The sequence below is a fragment of the Spermophilus citellus genome, assembly GCF_964194105.1.
Source record: "Spermophilus citellus genome assembly, chromosome: 6".
Classification (NCBI taxonomy): Eukaryota; Metazoa; Chordata; class Mammalia; order Rodentia; family Sciuridae; genus Spermophilus; species Spermophilus citellus.
Genome location: NC_138187.1, coordinates 89,955,879 through 89,975,929, shown reverse-complemented (window position 1 = coordinate 89,975,929; position 20,051 = coordinate 89,955,879). Strand labels below are relative to the sequence as shown.

General features: G+C 37.4%; 1 protein-coding gene across 1 annotated transcript in view; it reads left to right on the top strand.

The window, feature by feature from the left end:
- Nucleotides 1-18,395, top strand: part of TASOR2 (transcription activation suppressor family member 2) — a 62,502-nt gene extending 44,107 nt beyond the window's left edge. Inside the window, exons 18-23 of the mRNA XM_081297800.1 lie at nucleotides 3,785-7,633; nucleotides 13,079-13,204; nucleotides 13,989-14,142; nucleotides 14,975-15,080; nucleotides 16,639-16,820; nucleotides 17,199-18,395. Coding sequence (XP_081153926.1) covers nucleotides 3,785-7,633; nucleotides 13,079-13,204; nucleotides 13,989-14,142; nucleotides 14,975-15,080; nucleotides 16,639-16,820; nucleotides 17,199-17,317 — 4,536 coding nt within the window. The 3' untranslated portion in view covers nucleotides 17,318-18,395. The remainder of the gene's footprint in view (nucleotides 1-3,784; nucleotides 7,634-13,078; nucleotides 13,205-13,988; nucleotides 14,143-14,974; nucleotides 15,081-16,638; nucleotides 16,821-17,198) is intronic.
- Nucleotides 18,396-20,051: the final 1,656 nt, after the last annotated feature.

The following is a 20,051-nucleotide window of genomic DNA, read 5'->3' as shown; positions in this document are numbered from 1 at the left end:
TTTCGCTTAGCATGATATATTCTCCAACTCCAACCATTTACTGGCAAATGCCATAATTTTACTCTTCTTTAAAGCTGAGTAATATTCCATTGAGTATATGTACCACATTTTTTTTATCCATTCCTCTATTGAGAGACACTTAGGTTGGCTCCATAGTCTAGCTATTGTGAATTGAGCTGCTATAAACATTGATGTGGCTGTGTCACTATAGTATGCTGATTTTAAGACCTTTGGGTATAAATCAGGATTGGGATAGCTAGATCAAGTAGTGATTCCTTCCATTCCCAGTTTTCTGAGGAATCTCCATACTGCTTACCATAGTGTTTGTACCAATTTGCAGTCCCATCAGCAACGTATAAGTGTTCCTTTTTCCCCACATCCTTGCCAACATTTATTGTTGCCTGTATTCTTGATGATTGCCATTCTGACAGGAGTGAGATGAAATCTTAGAGTAGTTTTGATTTGCATTTCTCTAATTGCTAGAGATGTTGAACACTTTTTCATATATTTGTTGATCAGTTGTATTTCTTCTTCTGTGAAGTGTCTGTTCACTTCCTTAGCCCATTTATTGATTGGGTTATTTGTTTTTTTGGTGTTAAGTTTTTTGAGTGTTTTTAATATCCTAGAGATTAATGCTTTTCGGAGGTGCATGTGGTAAAGATTTTCTCCCAAATCTGTAGGCCCTCTCTTCACTTTATTAATTGTTTCCTTTGCTGAGAAGAAGCTTTTTAATTTGAATCCATCCCATTTATTGATTTATGGTTTTACTTCTTGCGCTTTAGGAGTCTTGTTAAGGAAGTCAGATCCTAGGCTGACATGGTGAAGATTTGGGCCTGTTTTTTCTTCTATTGGGCGCAGGGTTTCTGTTCTAGTGCCTAAGTCTTTAATCCATTTTGAATTGATTTTTGCGCAGAGTGAGAGACAGAGGTTTAATTTCATTTTGCTACACAAGGATTTCTAGTTTTGCCGGCACCATTGTTGAATAGGCTATCTTTTCTCCAGTGAATGTTTTTGGCACCTTTGTCTAGTATGACATAACTGTATTCATGTGGGTTTGTCTCTGTTTGTCAATTCTGTGCTTTTTACTATGGCAGTGTGTAATTAACTGACAGTGGTAATCTTTGGAATGATTTTTGGCAAACATGAAATAGAATATAAAGAAGAATAAAGAAATATTAAAAAACAATCTCTAATATGTACAGGTTGTGCATATCCTTTATCCAAAATGTTTGGGCCATAGTATTTCAGATTTGACAGAATTTCAGACTTTGGAATATGTGCAGACTTTACTGGTTGAACATCTCTAATCTGAAAACCCCAAATCTGAAATAGTCCAAAAATTCAAAACGTTTTGAGTGTCATAACAGTATTCAAAGTTTTAGATTTCACAACATTCTAGATTAAGGATGCTCAGACTCTCCTTGCAGAAGTTTTTTTTTCTTCTTCTTCTTTTTTTTGGGGGTCATCTTGTTGGATATTGTGGCTGCACCAGTAAAGCACACTTATGTTATGCCACTCTATCCTCATAAGTGGGCACACTGGGATGTGAAGTGTATTGTAGCACAGTAGGCACTAGAAACCAGTAGTATATTGCTTTTAATCATCTAAAGAACACTTTAAATCATCATACTTTATTGTAGAGACATTATATACTTATAGTCATATATTCATGTGTGTGTGTGTGTGTGTTTTGAAACACGGTTCCTGACTCCAAACATATATGTGCCAAGACATGGTAGGCAATCTGTGAGCATAATGGTCCAAACGTAGCAGAGTTATGGTAAATTACATAACTCAGTCCCTTCTACCATATACTACGTAAGACCATGCTGGAGGCTTTCAACAGAAAAAAACAACATCTTTATGGAGTAATCAGAATTGTCCTGACATAGTTCTGCTAATATTTTACCTAAGTTGTTCTATGGTTTAAATCATTCCTTTTAGTTTATAAGTGTAAACAACATTGATAAATTCCCTGTTGCTCTGTGGAATAAGAGGTATTAAAGTGAGAATTATCCTCAGGTTTAAGCAAAGAAGATATCTCAGGGGTGAAGGACCTTTATTTTACCAGAATCAGTTATTTGGAGTATGGAGGATAATAATTAATTTATTCTGTCTCATGTGAAAGTTCCAAATGAAGTTGTATTTACATTCTAATTTAAAACTGGTAAGAAAAGTTATTCTTAGATTTCAAAGTTAACTTTTGCTAGGTACAGTGGATTACTCCTATAATCCCCAAAATTGGAGAGGCTGATGCAGGAGGATCACAATTTTAAGGCAAGGCTCCCCAAAAGAGCAAGGTCCTATCTCAAAATTTTAAAGACACCTATTTAGGGGGGAAAAAATTAGGCTGGGATTGTAGCTCAGTGGTAGAGCACTTTCCTAGTATGCTCAAAAGCCCTGGGTTCAGTGATCAATACATGAAAAATTTTTAAAAAGTTATTTTTTAATCTCATTAAGAGCAAAGTTGAGTGCTTTTTCTTTAGTGCTATATTTCTGAGTTGAGTGTTGCTGTTTGGCAAACAGCATCTAGCTACTTTTCCTCCAAATGGATGGTTTTATTTTATTTATTTACTTATTTTAGTTGTAGATGGACACAATACCTCTGTTTCGTTTGTTTATTTTTATGTGGTGCTGAGGATCGAACCCAGGGCCCCGCAGGTGCAAGGCAAGCGCTCTACCACTGAGCCACAACCCCAGCCCCAAAAGGGTTATTTTAAAAAAATAATAAAGCTGGGTGTTGTGATGCATACCTGTAATCCCAGTGGCTCGTGAGGCTGAGGCAGGAGGATCACAAGTTCAAAGCCAGCCTCAGCAACTTAAGGAGACCCCTAAAACAACTTAGCGAAACTCTGTCTCTAAATAAAAGATGAAAAGGGGCTGGGGATGTGCTCAGTGTTTAAGTGTATCTCGGTTCAATCCCTAGTGCCAAAAATAATAATTAAAAGGCTAAACAATTAAAGTTTTGGAGTTCTCATCTCTGTATACTTTTTTTTTTTGGGGGGGGGGGTACCAGGGATTGAACTCAGGAACACTCAACCACTGAGCCACATTTTATATTTCATTTAGCGACAGTTGCTTAGTGCCTCGCCATTGCTGAGGCTTGCTTTGAACTCTCGATCCTGCTGTCTCAGCCTCCCGAGCTGCTGGGATTACAGGTGTGTGCCACTATACCCAGCTATATATACTTTTAAAGAAAAAAATTCTGCTCTGGGGGCTGGAGCTCAGTGAAAAAGAAAAAAAAGGGCTGGGGATGTGGCTCAAGCGGTAGCGCGCTCGCCTGGCATGCATGCGGCCCGGGTTCGATCCTCAGCACCACATACCAACAAAGATGTTGTGTCCACCGAGAACTAAAAAATAAATATTAAAAATTCTCTCTCTCTCTCTCTCTCAAAAAAAAAAAAAAAAGAAAAAAAAAACACCCACATTTGATGGTATTTTAAGCTTAAGATCTAAAAAGAGATGGATTTTCTTGATCACTACCCTGTGGTAATCTTATATATTAGAAAATTATATTTTTTGTGTCTCAAGAAAATTTGGTCCTTGACTTTTCTATTCTAAACATATGTAATTGTGTTTTTACAAAATCTGTTTGAGGTCTAGGGTTGTGGCTCAGCAATAGAGTATTCACCTAGCATGTGTGAGGCCCTGGGTTCAATCCTCAGCACCACATAAAAATAAATAAAATAAAAGTATTGTGTCCAACTACAACTAAAGAATAAATATTTTTTAAAAATCTGTTTGATATTTATTTATGTATTTACTTTAATTTTTGTCATTTCAGGTAATTGGAGAGAAAGCCAAACAAGAATCATCAGATCTAGAGACTTCTAATCTTGTGCTTTCTGGTATTGAAAGTATGCAAACTAATGGACCTTCTATTTCTGGTGAAGAAAAAACCTTTCAGTTAGATGATAATACTAGAGTGGCTTCTTATAATGATACAGTTACACAAGCCACATTCACCACCACTTATAATGGGGCCAATAGTCACTCGATAGTACGTCAAAAGTCTGTATACGACACCCTTGAAAACAAAGTTGATGTAGGTCATGCATCAATGCAGACAAAAACAGGTACTTTACAGGACCTTACCCAGCATAGCAGCCCCATAAACAGTGAATGTCAGTCTTCCTTGGAAAGGACAGATGATAATATGGGGTATGTGATGATTAATCTGGAACCAGTTACTCCCACTTTTGAAAAAAATGCCTGTGTACCAATATATTCAGAAGTAAATAGACCTGATAAACCCACAGCCTTTGATACAGAGCTGATGAAACAAGTGTCTCCTCCTACAAGTCCTAGACATCCCATATCTGCATTGGAAAAAGTACAAACACAAGATCTTAGGGATGTTCCATCTCTTGCAGTGTCAGGACAGAAAGCCACTAACCACCTTTGTGCCTCCTCAGTTAATAGAGAGACACTTGCTCAAGAACTGTGTTCATTACAGAAAGAGAAGCCTCTTCCAGTCTCATCACCACCATCCAAGAAAACATCGATAATGGAAGCATTAGCCTTAGTCAAAAGTTCTAGTTATACATTACCTAGTGAAGAAATGAAAGGCTCTCAAGATTGCAGTTTGCAGACTCAACGTGTCTTTAGCATATCTTCAGAAGAGATTATAGAGCCATCCCAGGTTGAAGTAGTCTCATCATCAGCCTCAGCCACCTTGGGAAAAGGGTATTCTCTTAACTGTATTCCACCAAGAATTACTATGTCAGATGGCTCTTTAGAAATAAGGAAGAATAACAAGAGTAATCTAAATCATGAAAATACAAATGTGGAGTCGTTTACTTCGGTATTTGCCCAACAAATTAGCCCATCTATGGGTAGGGAAGAGACCAGACTGGAATTGTCAGAGGAAGATTCTGATATTGACCTAACTCTAACAATATCATCACCTACAAGTCCCAAGGAAGAAATGGCAGCTGGTGAAATAGAGCAACTTCAGAAGGCCCCAGTATCAAATTTAGAACTTCAGGATATAGCTGAAGAAATAGTTGAGCCAGAAGAGGTAACCCTTGTGGAAAACAGAGAAATTAGTTCAGCTAATTATATGTCAGTGTGTCCTGTGGTACCAGAAGAACCACTAGAAAATAAGGAAAGAAAAAGTGATAGTTTACAGCCGGTTACTTTAATACTTTCTAAAGAAAATTGTACCCTTGAGATTGCAGAAGAAATTAACGTTACTTCTGATTTCCCCTTTGATTCTCTAATTGAAGAAGTGTCACCACCTTCTAGTCCCCATCCCCCAGTACCAACCAAAGAAACACGACCTTCTCAGGCTGTGTCTCCATGTAGTTTAGAAGTTCATGGTATACAGTGTGAGAAAAGTAACAAATTGTCCCAGATTGGTTCAGGAGATTTAGCTGTAACAGAAAAAGAAAATTCTTTTGTTAGTCCTAACCATCCAGTGGGACAGAGTGACTTAACTCAAGTACAACAAACTCAGCTTTCTGCTGAAATGCCTCTAATGTTAATCAATAATCCAGGAAGAAAAGGTAGACCAATCCTTCCTGGTAAAGTAACTGAGGGAACTGTCCCAAATGAGCATAATGAAGGTTTCCCTTTCTCAGAAAAGGTGCAGTGCTGTGATGCAGCACTAGCCAAGTCTGCCTCAGCTGCCAGATACAGAGGTAACTTCAAGCCTTCTGTCGAAAAACTGGTAAAATCAGGAAATCCACTGCAGCCAATTAGCATAGAGAATAGAAATTTGGACTTAAAACATCTTGTCTTAGAGTCCAGTGAACCTCCACTTAGTCCTAAAAAGATTGTTGAAAATAAGTCTTCGGCTGACAGATTGGTTTCTACAACTGCTCTAAGTGGAATAGTAAATGTTTCATTAAAACAAAAGACCAACCCTAAAAGCATTACAAAAAATCTTTTTGACAGTGATTTGAAAACAGATAGTGGAGGGTACATGCAGGTGAAGTCCATGGACTCTGCCTCCATTGATAGAGCTGGTGTTATACAGACATACATGCCCCCAGAGAGCCCAAAGCTTGGTTCTTCCTCAGATAGCACTACATTCACCCATTGTACACAACCAGGAAATGTGGAGCCAGGGTTTCAAACACAGGAAATATCAGTAGTCAGAATGGCCAATTTACTTAAGAATAGTGAGACTAAAGCTGAGTCACCTGAAGAAAGTATAGATCTAGGTACTGTCAGCCTTCAGTCTAACTCTACATCTTCAACAAAAGTTGAACAAAAAATCCACATGTCGCAGGATATGGCAACATGTGAGATAAAGGATCTGTTGAATGGTGGATTTTTTCCTATGTATTCTGGTTCAAACCAGAATGCAGCAGACAACAGTGAAAGTATCAGTAAAGAGACTTCTGCTTCATCTGACTCTCTTGTTTGTGGAATCTCTAAAGAGCATATTGACAATAAGATCCCTAGTGAGGAATACAGGGCTGAGGCTGATTTTGAAACTCGGGGTGGAGAGACAAAGATGAGGGTGAATTCAGGCATGCATTACGAACCACTTTCTGGAGACTCTGATCAAGACTTTCTTGATGACTGTAGAAATCCCAAATTAGACATGGAAGATTCATGCACTTTGAGAAGTAGTCACACCAGCAAAAAAGAGGATGTTGTAAAAAATAGTTATGAATCTTCCTTGAACTCAAACAATAGTGATAATGAAGCTTGGGGTTATAATAGAGTTCCAGAGCTGGAGACTAGCATTCCTTCAAGAAACAGGTCCATTGGATTAAAGCAAGAAGATAAGTGTGTGCCATGCTATGTCCAAATTCGAGATCTCCATGGTATCCCCCGGACCTATGCTAACTTTACTATAACAAAAGAATTCAAAGGTACATCTAGAACTTTGCATAGCCTGAAGAGGCAACCAAGTTTTGCTGCAAACTGCAGCCTGCTCAGCTCCTGGACAAGCACTTGGCAAGTGGCAGATGACCTCACCCAAAACACATTAGATCTGGAATATCTGCGTTTTGCACATAAAATTAAACAAATAGTAAAGAAGAAGGAGGATTCTAAGAAACCTGCCTCTTCCCCCAACATCTTTCCAAAGGAATCACCTACCCAGATCATGGTTGGAACTTTACCTTTGACAAAAATATCCAAGGCCCCAGTTCTGCATCCTGCATCCAAGAGCAGAAGCCCCATTCTGGTAACAATTATGCATCCAGATGCCAGACAGCCGAGTCAGCACAGAAGAGGCCATACACCCAACCATATGGACAGCACTTACTCCTTTTGGAAGGAGAGATGTAATCACAACGGAAATCTTACGAATTCTCAAAAGAATCAGAGTGTTTCATTTCACCTCAACAAACTGAAATATAATAGCACTTTGAAAGAATCTCGGAATGATATTTCACTTATTCTTAATGAATATGCTGAATTCAATAAGGTGATGATGAATAACAACCAAGTTGTTTTACAAGATAAAGAGTTAAATGTGGCTTCTGGAGAAGCCATGTCCCAAGACATGTATCCATCTCTTCCAAGACAGTCAGCCTCCTATGAAGACATGATTACAGACTTGTGTGCCAGCTTGCATGTCAAACTAAAAAGCGTTATGAAAGAAGCTTGTAAGAGTCCCTTCCTGTTCTACCTTGTTGAAACAGAAGAAAAATCATTCTTTTTAAGAACAAAGGTAAAGTTGTCAGCTTATTCTTAACGCATTGTGTTATTGATTGCCTTCTAATTTTAGTTTATTTTAGAACTAGTGTTCAAAATAATGTTTTGGCTTCAAAGAGAAATCATGGTATGGGGTGGTTTTTTTTTGGGGGGGGTTCATAGCTTTTAGTCTTTATCTGAAAACTAAATGTTTTTCTACAAGAATATTTGATGATTTATATGTTATTAAAAAATTGGTGCAAAGACTAATTTTCACGTTACCAGTGTACACAATCCCATGTTCAAATGTATATACAAACATTTCCAATGATAAAATATGGGTTTTTCAGAAATTATTACCTGTGTTTCTCTTAGTAGTATGAATCATTGACAGGAACTTCTTTTGGTTTAGGATGTCTTTTTTTTTTTTTTAACATTTTCTTAGTTGTAGATGGACACAATTTCCTTCCTTCCTTCCTTCCTTCCTTCCATCCATCCATCCATCCATCCATCCATCCATCCATGTGGTGCTGAGGGCCTGTGAGGCAAGGGTTCTACCACTGAGCTACATCCCCAGCTCCACAGGATACCTTTTTAAATTTGATCATAAGGATACCTATGACTACATAGTCCTTTAATTTAAGTAATATAATGTTGGTAAAATTCTGATTTGGAAGGAGCCAGAATCTGTCTTGATTACCATTAGGTTTTTCATTTTATTCTTTCAGAACTTCGATCTGACATATTGACACCATTTATTTTTTAAATAATTCAAAAGTTTACATGAAGATTATAGAAATAGTACTCTTCACCTAAATACTGCAATATTAATATTTCTGAACCATTTGAAAATGGCATACAGTGTTCCATTACCCTTGATATTTAATTTATATATTGGGGTACAGAGTATTCTTCTATATAGTCACAGTATGACCCTAAAACTTGGGAAGTTAGCCATCTGTTCCACAGACCCATTGTAGGATCACAGGTGTATGCTTGTGTCTTTAATCTGAAACAGTTCCTGTCTTGTTCTTTATTTTTTATGGCCTTGGCTTTAAAGACTTTAAAGCTAGTTATTTGATAGAGTTTCCTCTGATTTGCATTTACTTGTTATGTCCACATGATTTAAGCATTTAAGGTAAGAAAATCCAAATCCAATGTTGTGATCTTCTCAGTGCATTGTATTAGAAAGCAGTTTGTGCCTTTACTAATGTATTAGCTTTTCTACATGGTTAAAATGATCTGTCACATTTCTCTGTTGTACAGTTAATTAGCAGGTTGTAATAATTAATAAGCGTTGACACTTTATAAATAATTCACTTTCTCATCATACCTTCACCCACCCTATTTAACATCCATTGATGATTTTTGCCTGAATCAGTTATTGCTCTGATGGTTGCTTACCACCTGATGGTATTCTAATTCTGTCATTCCTTCTTCATTTATTAGTTGGCATTCTGCATAGTAGACCTTTCCCTTCTTTCCCATTTTTTTGTTCATTCATTTGCTTTCATATATCAGTGTGGCATATTGGACCATTTTATACTAAAAGGATTACTATCTGTTCCTTCATTATTTTATTAATTTATTTTTAAATATTTATTTTTTAGTTGTAGTTGGACACAATACCTTTATTTTATTTATTTGCTTTTTTTAAGTGGTGCTGAGGATCAAACCCAGGGCCTTGAACATGCTAGGTGAGCACTCTACCAGGGAGCCACAATCCCAGCCCCTCCTTCATTATTTTAATACTCAGGCCTACCAATGGGAGTTCCCATAAGCTGGTTTCTGTGTCCTCTTGACAAGTCTTCAGTAATTCTTTGTGCACTTTCTTACTTTGTGGTGCAGCCCCACGTTCCAGGTTTGTCTTATGTTTACTCTGCCCCAGCATTGAAGTCAGCAGTTTCTCCAAGGAGCCACGAATTTTTTTTTTTAGTAAAGTACTGTATTTAGAACTAAGGTCTGGGCACTGGGTAAACTCAGTGCCATTGAGTGTCACTTCTTCTAGGACCTCTTAGCACAGAGAGCCAGGAAATTTTATATATATACACACCAATATATATTTGCATCTCTGCATAAAAAGCAAAAATGAGTTCTTGCTTTTGTTCCAATCCTGCACCACCAAGTTTGTGCTAGTCTTTCATATCTGGTGTTCCCCTTGTCTTGACTTCTTGACATACTGTCATTCCCACTGTCCCCTTTGTGATCAGACCCTTGCTTGGGGCACTTGCCAGAGCTGGGCCCCAAACTTACCAGCTGCTCCCCCACCCCCCAACCCTTGTAACAGAAAGTTGCTTTCAGATGACAGAACAGTCTTATTCAGTATGTACAGTCCCAGCATTTGTTGGTGAGAGTGAAAAGTATTGTCTTTTTGTCAAGATCCTTACAATGTAACAGGACAAAAAAAAAAAAAAAAATACCGATAAAAGAACCATGCAAATTGATAAAAGGCTATGGCAAACACAGTGATGCTGGTGCTTTGCCCATGTTTTCAGGATGAGGGGCCTGGTTGGGGAGGTCTTTTCTAAGGAATTGATGCAGAGCATTCAGCTGAGCAGACCACTGCACCATGTAAGAGGTAGACATTAAATGCATTGGTTCTAAATGCTCGGCTAGATCTGTCTCTGATTTAACCATGCCATCACTTCCTGTGATTTTAACTATAGAGTATCTGCCACATGGTAAATCGATGTGTATTGAATCACTAAGGAACTCTTTTTTAAAAAAATATTTTTTTTTAGTTTTTATAGTTGGACACAATAGTTTTATTTTATTTATTTATTTTTATGTGGTGCTGAGGATTGAACCCAGTGCCCCGATGTGCTAGGTGAGTGCTCTACCGCTGAGCCACAACTCCAGCCCCCACTAAGGAACTCTTAACTCACTCACTCCCCGCCCTCCACCCCTTTGCAACATCTGAGGATGTTCAGATAAGCACAGTGACCTCTTTTTGAGCTGCATAAACATTTTTGATTTGCTCTGCTAATCTCAGTTAGGTGCCAAGTTGGTAAATAGTTACATGAGGCCCTGGAGAAGAAAACACAAAGCTCAGTAGCTGGCAGTCTGGCCAGTGAGGGCAGATTCAAAGGTCTCAGTGCTTTAGTGGAGAAGTATGTGGGGCACTGGGGAGCCAGAGAAGAGGGGCTGATTAGCACAGTTGGTATCTAAAGTTTACTGTGATGGAATGTGTTTGGATACTTGAGAAGGGGCCATGTGAGGAAAGGCCTCATTCAGTCACTTTAATACGTTTAGACTATCCTGTGGCCACTGAAAAAATATTTTAAAAAGATAAATAAGCAGCACATTACCTTTTAGAGAGATCTTTTCAGCAAATGGAGAAGAGATTGGGGAAAATCGAGGTAACAGGGCTAACTTGAACACATTGTTGTGTGAGTCACATTTATTTTTCTGTAAATTGGCACCTATATTTAAATTTTGTTATTTAAATGTCAAATTATTTAAATTTTTTCCAAATTTGTGGAATCTGTTTTTTTAGCATAACTGTTTTGTTTCTTCCTTCCCCCCACCAAGGATCCTTCTGTTCTCAAAGGTTCTTAATAAATGGCTGCTAGATTTGATTTTGTTGTGTCCCCACCCACTTGTCTGTTCCAAGTTCCTTCCCATTTTGGGTAGGAGTGTAATTGAAAAGAAAAAATACTGAATGACCTCAGTCTTTCTGAAGGTGTTTGTTCTTCAAAGCAATCTGGAAATATCCAGACAGACATGTACTGAATGGGGAATCAGCTGAGTTGGCATCATGACCGTGTCATGTATCTGTTTTGTCACAGTGGGCAAAATATTTATCTTCTCAAAAGCAACAAAGCAATCATCTTAGTTTTCACTTCCTTTTCAGGGCAGATGATACTGATTTTCATGCCAAAGGCAGATCTTACTAATGCATTTTATTTGTAGGAGGAGTACTTCTAGATGACATGCCTTCTATAATACATACATTGTTTCATGATATTTTATCATGTGGCCATTGTTAATAACAGAAAGTAATAAATTTCTTGCAAAGTAAAAATCTTCAAATGGATACATGCTAAAATAAACTTGAATAATGTACTATCAAGAAGATGTTATTAAAGCTCAGAATGTATCCTGAATAATTCTGTTGTGGACAATTCTGAAGCATTAATTTCTGTTTATATGTAAAAGGAGGATCTGCAAGGACCTTTATTATTATTGAAATTAGAGTACATGACAGAAGAGCCCAGAATGCCACATGAATTATTTCAGTAATGAAAATGTATTCTTTCTAATTGTTTATTAGTAAATAAAGGACAAAATGTATACTTATTTCAGTAGGTTTTTTAAAAAAGCATATTCATTTTGAGTGTGATTTCGGTTGTTTTGGGATCCAAGGCCAAAAGGTCCAAGTTTTTTTTTTTTTTTTTTTCTTTTGGTACCAGGGATTGAACTCGGGGGTACTCGATCACTGAGCCACATCCTCAGCCCCATTTTGTGTTTTATTTAGAAACTCTCACTGAGTTGCTTAGCACCTGGCTTTTACGGAGGCTGGCTTTGAACTCAGGATCCTCCTGTCTCAGCCTCCCAAGCCGCTGGGATTACAGGTGTGCCACCACCGTGCTCCGTTCAAGTTATACTCTATTTTTAAAGAGGAAGTATCAATGATTGTCATGAGTGTTTTGGATATAACAAGGATGTACAGTGAAAATCCAAAATCCTTCAACAGAAATTGATTTCGACAGAAATTGATCAAGTCAGGAGGGGAGACAGGGTTGAGGTTCCTTGATAACACACATTTTACCTTCCCAGTCTAGCTATTCTATGTGATAACAGTAAGCCATGTCACAGCTGTGCCTCACAAGCACTTGCAGTTTAAACTGTATCATGCATCATATTCAAAGATGTAAATCCAAAGGACCACTGACTCTGAATCAGTTCTAGTTAGTGATAAAGGAATGCACAGGTTTTTGTTTTTCAAGTTTAACATGTTTTGGCTAGAGGTGGCACTTAAAAATCTGGTATCCCCAAGATATCTTTATTCCCTTGAAGAAACTTATGTAGATTTTAAAACATCCATTTTTGATACTTCATGGACAATAAAAGATTACAAATTACTTTACTTTTGAAATAAACTTCTAAATCCAGTTGTGGTGATAAATAAGAGTCATTTCTTCTATATATATAAAAGCTTATTTAACAAGACCAATTGCTCTTTCTGTTCCTTTGTTAAGATATAATTTAGCAAAAGGATGTGCTTTTTTATGGCTTTATTTGTTAGTTTTAGATATTGATGGCTTATTTTTATAAGCTATAAGATAGTTCTGTGCAAGTATCCTTTTTTATGTATTTATTTTTTTAGTTTTAGGTGGACATATTATCTTTATTTTTCTTTTCATATGGTGCTGAGGATTGAACCCAGTACCTCGTACATGCCAGGCGAGTGCACTACCACTTGAGCCACATCCCCAGCCCATAAGTATCCTTTTTTAATGGCTGTTTGTAAATCTTTCAGAACATTCTGAGGAAAGGAGGCCATACAGAAATTGAACCTCAGCATTTCTGTCAGGCTTTTCACAGAGAGAATGATAAGCTAATAATCATCATCAGAAACGAAGATTTATCATCACATTTGCATCAGGTAGGTTTGGAATCTTTCTTTCAAAGAAATGTATTCCCAGGAACTGAAGTTGTTCCTGTAATATCAGACTCATGCCTGCCTTTCTCTGTAGGGAAAGAACACATTACAACCATTGGGCCTTTAAGTGGAAAGATAATAGGAATAAGGTGATGTGTGCACTGTGGAAAACTCATTTCACCAAGGTTATTTGTAGGGCAGAGGAAGTTTCATAGTGTTAAGAAACTGTCTGCATTATCTAAGGGAAAATTATGAAGAGGTGAAAGATTGCTAAATTTTCTCACTTGAGATAAATCTATATCACATGATGTCTAAAAATCTTGCTTTTGAAGGACTTGGAAATATTTTCTGAACTCTGTTATTATATTTACCTTCTAGTTGACAAAATGTGATTGCTTATTCCCAGAAGATCCAGTTTATGGACATAGCTAGGTGCATAATCCTGCTTGTCAGTAGGCAGTGACATTAGCCTGGCAATACTGACACCTATCTGTGAGCTGGAGACAAGACTGAATTTATGTGATCTGCTGATTACTTCACAGCTTCTCAAAGCCTCAGATGTACCTTCCCTCAAGAACAATTATTTCCCCCAACCGTTGAGACCTCTTTATTTAACTAACTTTAAGAGTTAGCTGCTGATGACGAGCTTAGAAACAGTCCTTCGTGCACAACCGGTTACCAGTCAGTAGTCCAAATGTATTTTCACCTGTTCCTGGACCTTGAAACCCGTGGATAGGAAAATGTGCCTAGTGTGCCTCTCTTCACAGGGCCCTTTTCTGTCTAACAGATTCCTTTTCTGCTGAAACTGAAGCATTTCCCCAGTGTCATCTTTGCTGGAATAGACAGCCCTGAAGATGTTGTTAACGACACCTACCAAGAGCTGTTTCGCACAGGAGGCTTCATGATATCAGATGACAAAATATTAGAACATTTAACATTAGGTTGGTCTTTTATTTTCCTTCCTTTGAAATCTAGTCAAGTCCATTTCTTCTCACCTAGTGACCCAAATACTATCATAGCAGAAATTATCAACTAAAGAATTTCAGTTGCCACCTTTTGAGGATTTTTAGTTCCTGTCAAATACTATACTAAGCACTTTTTATATAGTAATTTTCATGGTAGTGCTCTTAACCTGTTTTTACCTAATTATCTTTATCACCAAACCTGCTTCTGAGATCCTTCTTGATATGGCCAAACTCCCATTTATACAAATTTAAGGTTTTTGTATTTAACCCCTTCACTTGCCAAATCAAGTCTGCTCTATAATAATTTTGCTTAGAATCAGCCCTGTTTTCCATAAGTCATATTTTGTAACCATCTCCTTGAACTTTCCCACAGAGTTTACATCTCTCATGGCACACACTTTTATGTGTAATCCAAACCTGACTCATCTTCTCATTAGAATTCAATGTGGATACTACTTCTGGATGAGATTAATTATCTGCTGAAGCATGAATTCTGCATGGAAACTGGGGTTAAAACTATTGGTAGATTTTTGTGTTTATGAAACTCGACCTGCCTTGTTCCTACAGCACAGGACTCCTCCTTTTTTATTGTGTGGCTTGTCCAGTCAAGCTTTTACTTGCAGACCACCATGCCCTCGTCTCTACACAGTTCTTTCATATTGTAGTATACGTAGGTGTTGAAGGGGCAATAGGTTGTGCCTTTGTGAGAGTGGATGCTGCCCAACCACTTCAGTGGTAATGGTGGTTATATACCCAACCACGGATCTAATTTTTTTACTTATGATCTCTCGCCACACTTATTCTACAGTTCAACTGAAGGATATTGTCAAAATTCTGGAAAAACTAAATGGAAATGGAAGATGGAAATGGTTACTTCACTACAGAGAAAATAAAAAGCTAAAGGAAGACATAAGGTAAGTACTTTCGGGTGGGCATAGAAATGCCCTTGTGCTCTGTGTGCTCTAGTGTCCCTCCAAACATTGCAGCCTGATGAGTTGCCACTTTGATCATGGTTTTTAGGTTTGATGTCTAGCTGATGTATTGTTTTTGTAGCAGGACATCCAATAATGGAAGCTGTAAACAGTATCAAGCCATGCACTTCTCTAGGTTAACAGAAGTCATAAAAACTCTATAGTTTGATTCTGGCTCGACTACCATCAATTATAAAAATAATTATTTGTGGGTTAGATATTTACTCATAGAAAATTTTGATTCCATGGCTAGAGAGTTCTGAGGCCTATGGATGTTCCTACCTATCTAAGGTATGCCTCTCAGTTCTTCTGAGACAGGAAGAAGAGTGGGCTGGGAGGCAGAGTAGAAAAGTGTTGATTGGACAAATATTGTTAACTGTTGAAGATGTCAAGTACTGGTAGGCGCTTTACATCCATTGTCTCTTTGAAACTTCACCTAGAAAGTAGAAAAACTATTCCAAGGTTAAGAAGTCATCAGGTTTGAAGTGAGTTTATTTACCTCTTTTACCATACTGCTTTTTCCAACAAAGTAGGAATAAGCATAACAAATTGTATGAGGTATGGAATCTTTAAAGGAGGGAGAAATAACAAATTTCAGGAAAGGTTTTCCCTTGACAGAGGAGCTAGCTGGCAAAGCAGATAGAGTTCTGAGGTCTGAGCAATCCAGAGGGAATGGAACCAGGTTCAGAGGATCTTGTTGATCAGCAGTTTTAAGGGAAATTTTAAACTTCAATCATTAAACTAGAAGTGCATTAAAGCTCTTAAGAGCCATATCATACCTGTAAGTTATTAATACGTAAGGATGCATTTTCCTCTAAAAGAGGAAGAAAACAGGTAGTAATAGGTTTTTGAGATATGTAAGAAAACTACATAGTTTTAACAAAGTTAATGGTTATGGAATAGACATTTTAGATATACAGAGATACGAAAAATTGTGCTCTATATGTGTAATAAGGATTGTAAGGCATTTCACTGTTGTCGTGTATTTGTCTATTTTAAGAGATCTGTTGGCAAACAAATATTTAATGCAGGCAGAAAGGCCCACTACAAATCAATGAAAGACTTGCTCTAGGCCACACAATTTAAAGTGGTAGTAGATAAATGTACAATGTCTCTCTGGCATGGAATGAGGCCCAAATTTATAATCTTATATTTACAAAGTCATTACAATAGTGACAGTGACTTCTAGGAGGCCAAGTTGTGTCATAATAAAGAACATTTGAGAAGCAAAGAGCTGGATCTCTCATGAGTTTGAGTTATAACAACTGGTTAAAACAAAGGATAAGAAAAAGTCCTAGGAGTGAAACAGTTGAAAATAACTGAATCTTAATTTAGTGATTAACATTCCTATGTGGGCTGGGGTTGTGGCTCAAGTGGTAGCGCACTAGCCTGGCATGCGTGCGGTCCAGGTTCGATCCTCAGCACCACATACAAACAAAGATGTTATGTCTGCCGAAAACTAAAAAATAAATATTAAAAAACATTCCTATGTATTTTCCAGAATGGATTCAATTGCGCATAAAAAGAATTTAATATTGAAATCATATCAGAGTGCAAATATCATCGAATTGCTTCACTATCACCACTGTGACTCTCGAACTCCAACAAAAGCAGAAATTTTGAAATGTTTGATAAACCTGCAAATTCAGCATGTTGAGGCCAGATTTGCTGTCTTCCTAACAGGTAAGTTCACATGCTAAGTTTTAATTTCCATTACTTAATGCGGAAATAGGTTGGCTCTAGAAATGTCCTTCCCAGTAGTGTATAACTACGATAAAGGTAGATAAAACTTCCACATCAGACAGCCAGGAACAAACTTTAGTATGACATGTTCTGACAAATGCACATAAGGCCAGAAGGGGGGTTATGGTTCAAGTTTATTTAAAAGCTGCAGGAGTTGTCACTGTTGTCAGTGTTCCTTCCCTTCTTCCACTCCCATGGATGCAGCTTATCTTTTTCTAACATTGAACCAGACATTTTTCCTTTTATTTCCCACCTTGTACGTAAGATGTTATTAAGAACATCCTATTTGATATTTTTCACTAATTTTTTTCTTCACAGATAAGCCTACTGTCTCAAAAGAAGTCTTTGAAAATAGTGGAATCCTTGTTACAGATGTAAATAACTTTATTGAAAATATACAAAAAGTAGCAGCTCCATTTAGGAGTAGCTATTGGTAAGAACACTTTCTGTGTAACTCTTCCCATGTAAGTTGGAGTTGTTGGCAGCAGACACTCACTGTTTATGAGGCACAGTTGTTCAAAAACTGCTCTTTACAGTATATATCATGAGATAAATTTAAAGTATTTAGGAGTGGAATTGCTTTTGTTTCCCTAATTATCACTAACCAATGTACTTTGAATTACTCAAATGATGTCCATTGTCACTTGTGTTAACCTGGGTTGTCAAAAGACAAGACAGTGTAACTTTAAGATGCATAATTTGCCCAATTAGATATAACAACCAATTTATAAAATGTTTGGTCACTTTTCTATCATCAATTTTGTGTTCATATAGGTGATTCACCTGCACCTGCCTAGACATGGAGGATGCCAACAACAAATTAGTATTTTCCAGATTTTTTAACTCTGAAACACACATGCACAGTCTGTCATAATTGAAAAAAATTGATGTTCTACACCTTAGAATGTTTTCCTTCTTTTTCGTATATTTTGCTTAAACATCTTGACTTCACAGTGGCACAAGAGTTGCTATTAGCCTTGGGTTGCAGTGTTGAATATTGTTTTAAATTATTTTCATTTTCAACATAATGCCTTCAAAGTTATTGAGCTTAAAATGTAAACAAATTCACGTTTACATAGTTGGAGCAAAAATAAGTCTATTTTAACAAATAGCTTTGTTTTTGCATGTTAATGTCAGAGAGGCACATGAAATGTACGTTGTGGTGTTCTAAAGGTTTTACTACCCTTGTTTAAAAAAAAAAAAAAACAACTGTAATCTTAAATGGTTTTATTTGCTGTTATACAAGCAACACTACACAAAGTTAACACATTTTGTCCTAAATGGTACAGATGTATAAACTGTTGTTTTTTCACTTATTCGGTTTTTGTAAATACTGCACTATAAAATCAACCCCTGAGGAAGAATAATCATTTATTTATGATATTAGAAATAATTTCTATAGTAATCTTTAAAACACAAAGCCAAGCAACATTTGTAAGATACATAGTATCTATTTGGAGCAAAGGTTTTTATAACTAATTTGTTTCATTTTCTAATAAAGACAACTAAAAATTATTCTACTGTTTCTGCAGTGCTTTTATACCAAAAATTAAAACTTGTATGGGAGATCTTGACAATTTTTAGGCTATTTAAACAGGAATAATCAGCCTGCCTCTCTGTGCATCTTGTGGTCTTCTTTCCTTCACCAAGTATGCTGAGCAGCAAACTACAGAAAGGAAATTTCAGCTGGCCTTTATATAGGGCTGTGCAACTCATTCTACTGCTTTGTACCATTCCTTCTTAACACATGCACCAATTTTATTCTTTTTTTTTTTTTTTAAGAGAGAATTTTAATATTTATTTTTTAGTTTTCGGCGGACACAACATCTTTGTATGTGGTGCTGAGGATCGAACCCGGGCCGCACGCATGCCAGGAGAGCGCGCTACCGCTTGAGCCACATCCCCAGCCCACCAATTTTATTCTTTAGCATTAGTATTCTTCTTCACTTAGTGATTAAATCATGTCTGTAAGGGACCATAACTATATTGGGTACAGTACATTACTATGCTATCTGCCTGGCACACTACCTTACAGATTACACCTCATACATTTCTCTCCCCTTGCTCAAAAAGCTTCCAGAATACCCATGAAGCCATTCTTCTGTTTACGTGCTACCTTTCCTATAACTTGTAATACTTAACAAAAAAAAGTATCTCTCCTAAACTTTGAGCTCCCCCAGAGCATGCACTTTCATCATCTCTGTGTTCCACTGGCCCAGCATATTAGAAAAGTGAGGTATCTTCCTTTTCATCTATCACTAATCCAGCTGGTGCCTTTCCTGCATGAAATTCACAATTTTAGAATATGAAGGGATCAACAGTGGTTCTCAACTAGAAGCATCTGAAAATGTCTGGAGGAGGCACTTTCAGTGGCTGATGTAGGGCAGGTGCTGTTGGCAGCTGCAATAAAAAGTGATCTGGCTCAGTGGGAAGTTGAGAGAGACTGAGCTAAGTCATCACACGGACATCTGAGTAACACCCTAACTAGCTTTACCAGATCATCTACTTCCGTCTCTTTCACTTAAATAGCAGCATATACATTGAGGTTTATCATTATGAAGGAGAAAGCCAGCTCTATCATTTAGAGTACATAAAAAGTACTAATCTGCCAGACATGGTAACACATTGCCTGTAATCCCAGCAACTTGAGGGGACTGAGGCAGGAAGTTCAAGTCTAGCCTGGGCAACTTAATAAAGACTTGAGGTGTTTTGGGGGGCAGGGATGACAATGGACTACAGTTCCTACTCCACCTGGCAGATCTCACTTATTAAAATGCTGATGGGCTGGGGTTGTGGCTCAGTGGTAGAGCGCTTGCCTAGCATGTGTGAGGCACTGGGTTCGATTTTTGGCACAACATATAAATGAATAAACGTACAATTTACAAAACTGCTGTAAGCAAGATTTAAGGTAAAAACGTATGTTTTTCTGGAACAAGTACTATTTTTTAAAACAAGTATTTAAACCATTACTAAAATTACCCAAGAATCTAGTCATTTTGTCAGAAATAATATAAGAGGTATACTCACAGCGAAGCCAAAGGATAGGCTGCTCTGATGTATCCAGACCAGAAGCTACACCATGGTCCCAGCCCAGCATCACTCCTGGCTCTCCTGAAGGCAAGGCAGTAGCTTTGTTGTGGCCCTCACAATCAGGACACAAACAGACTGATA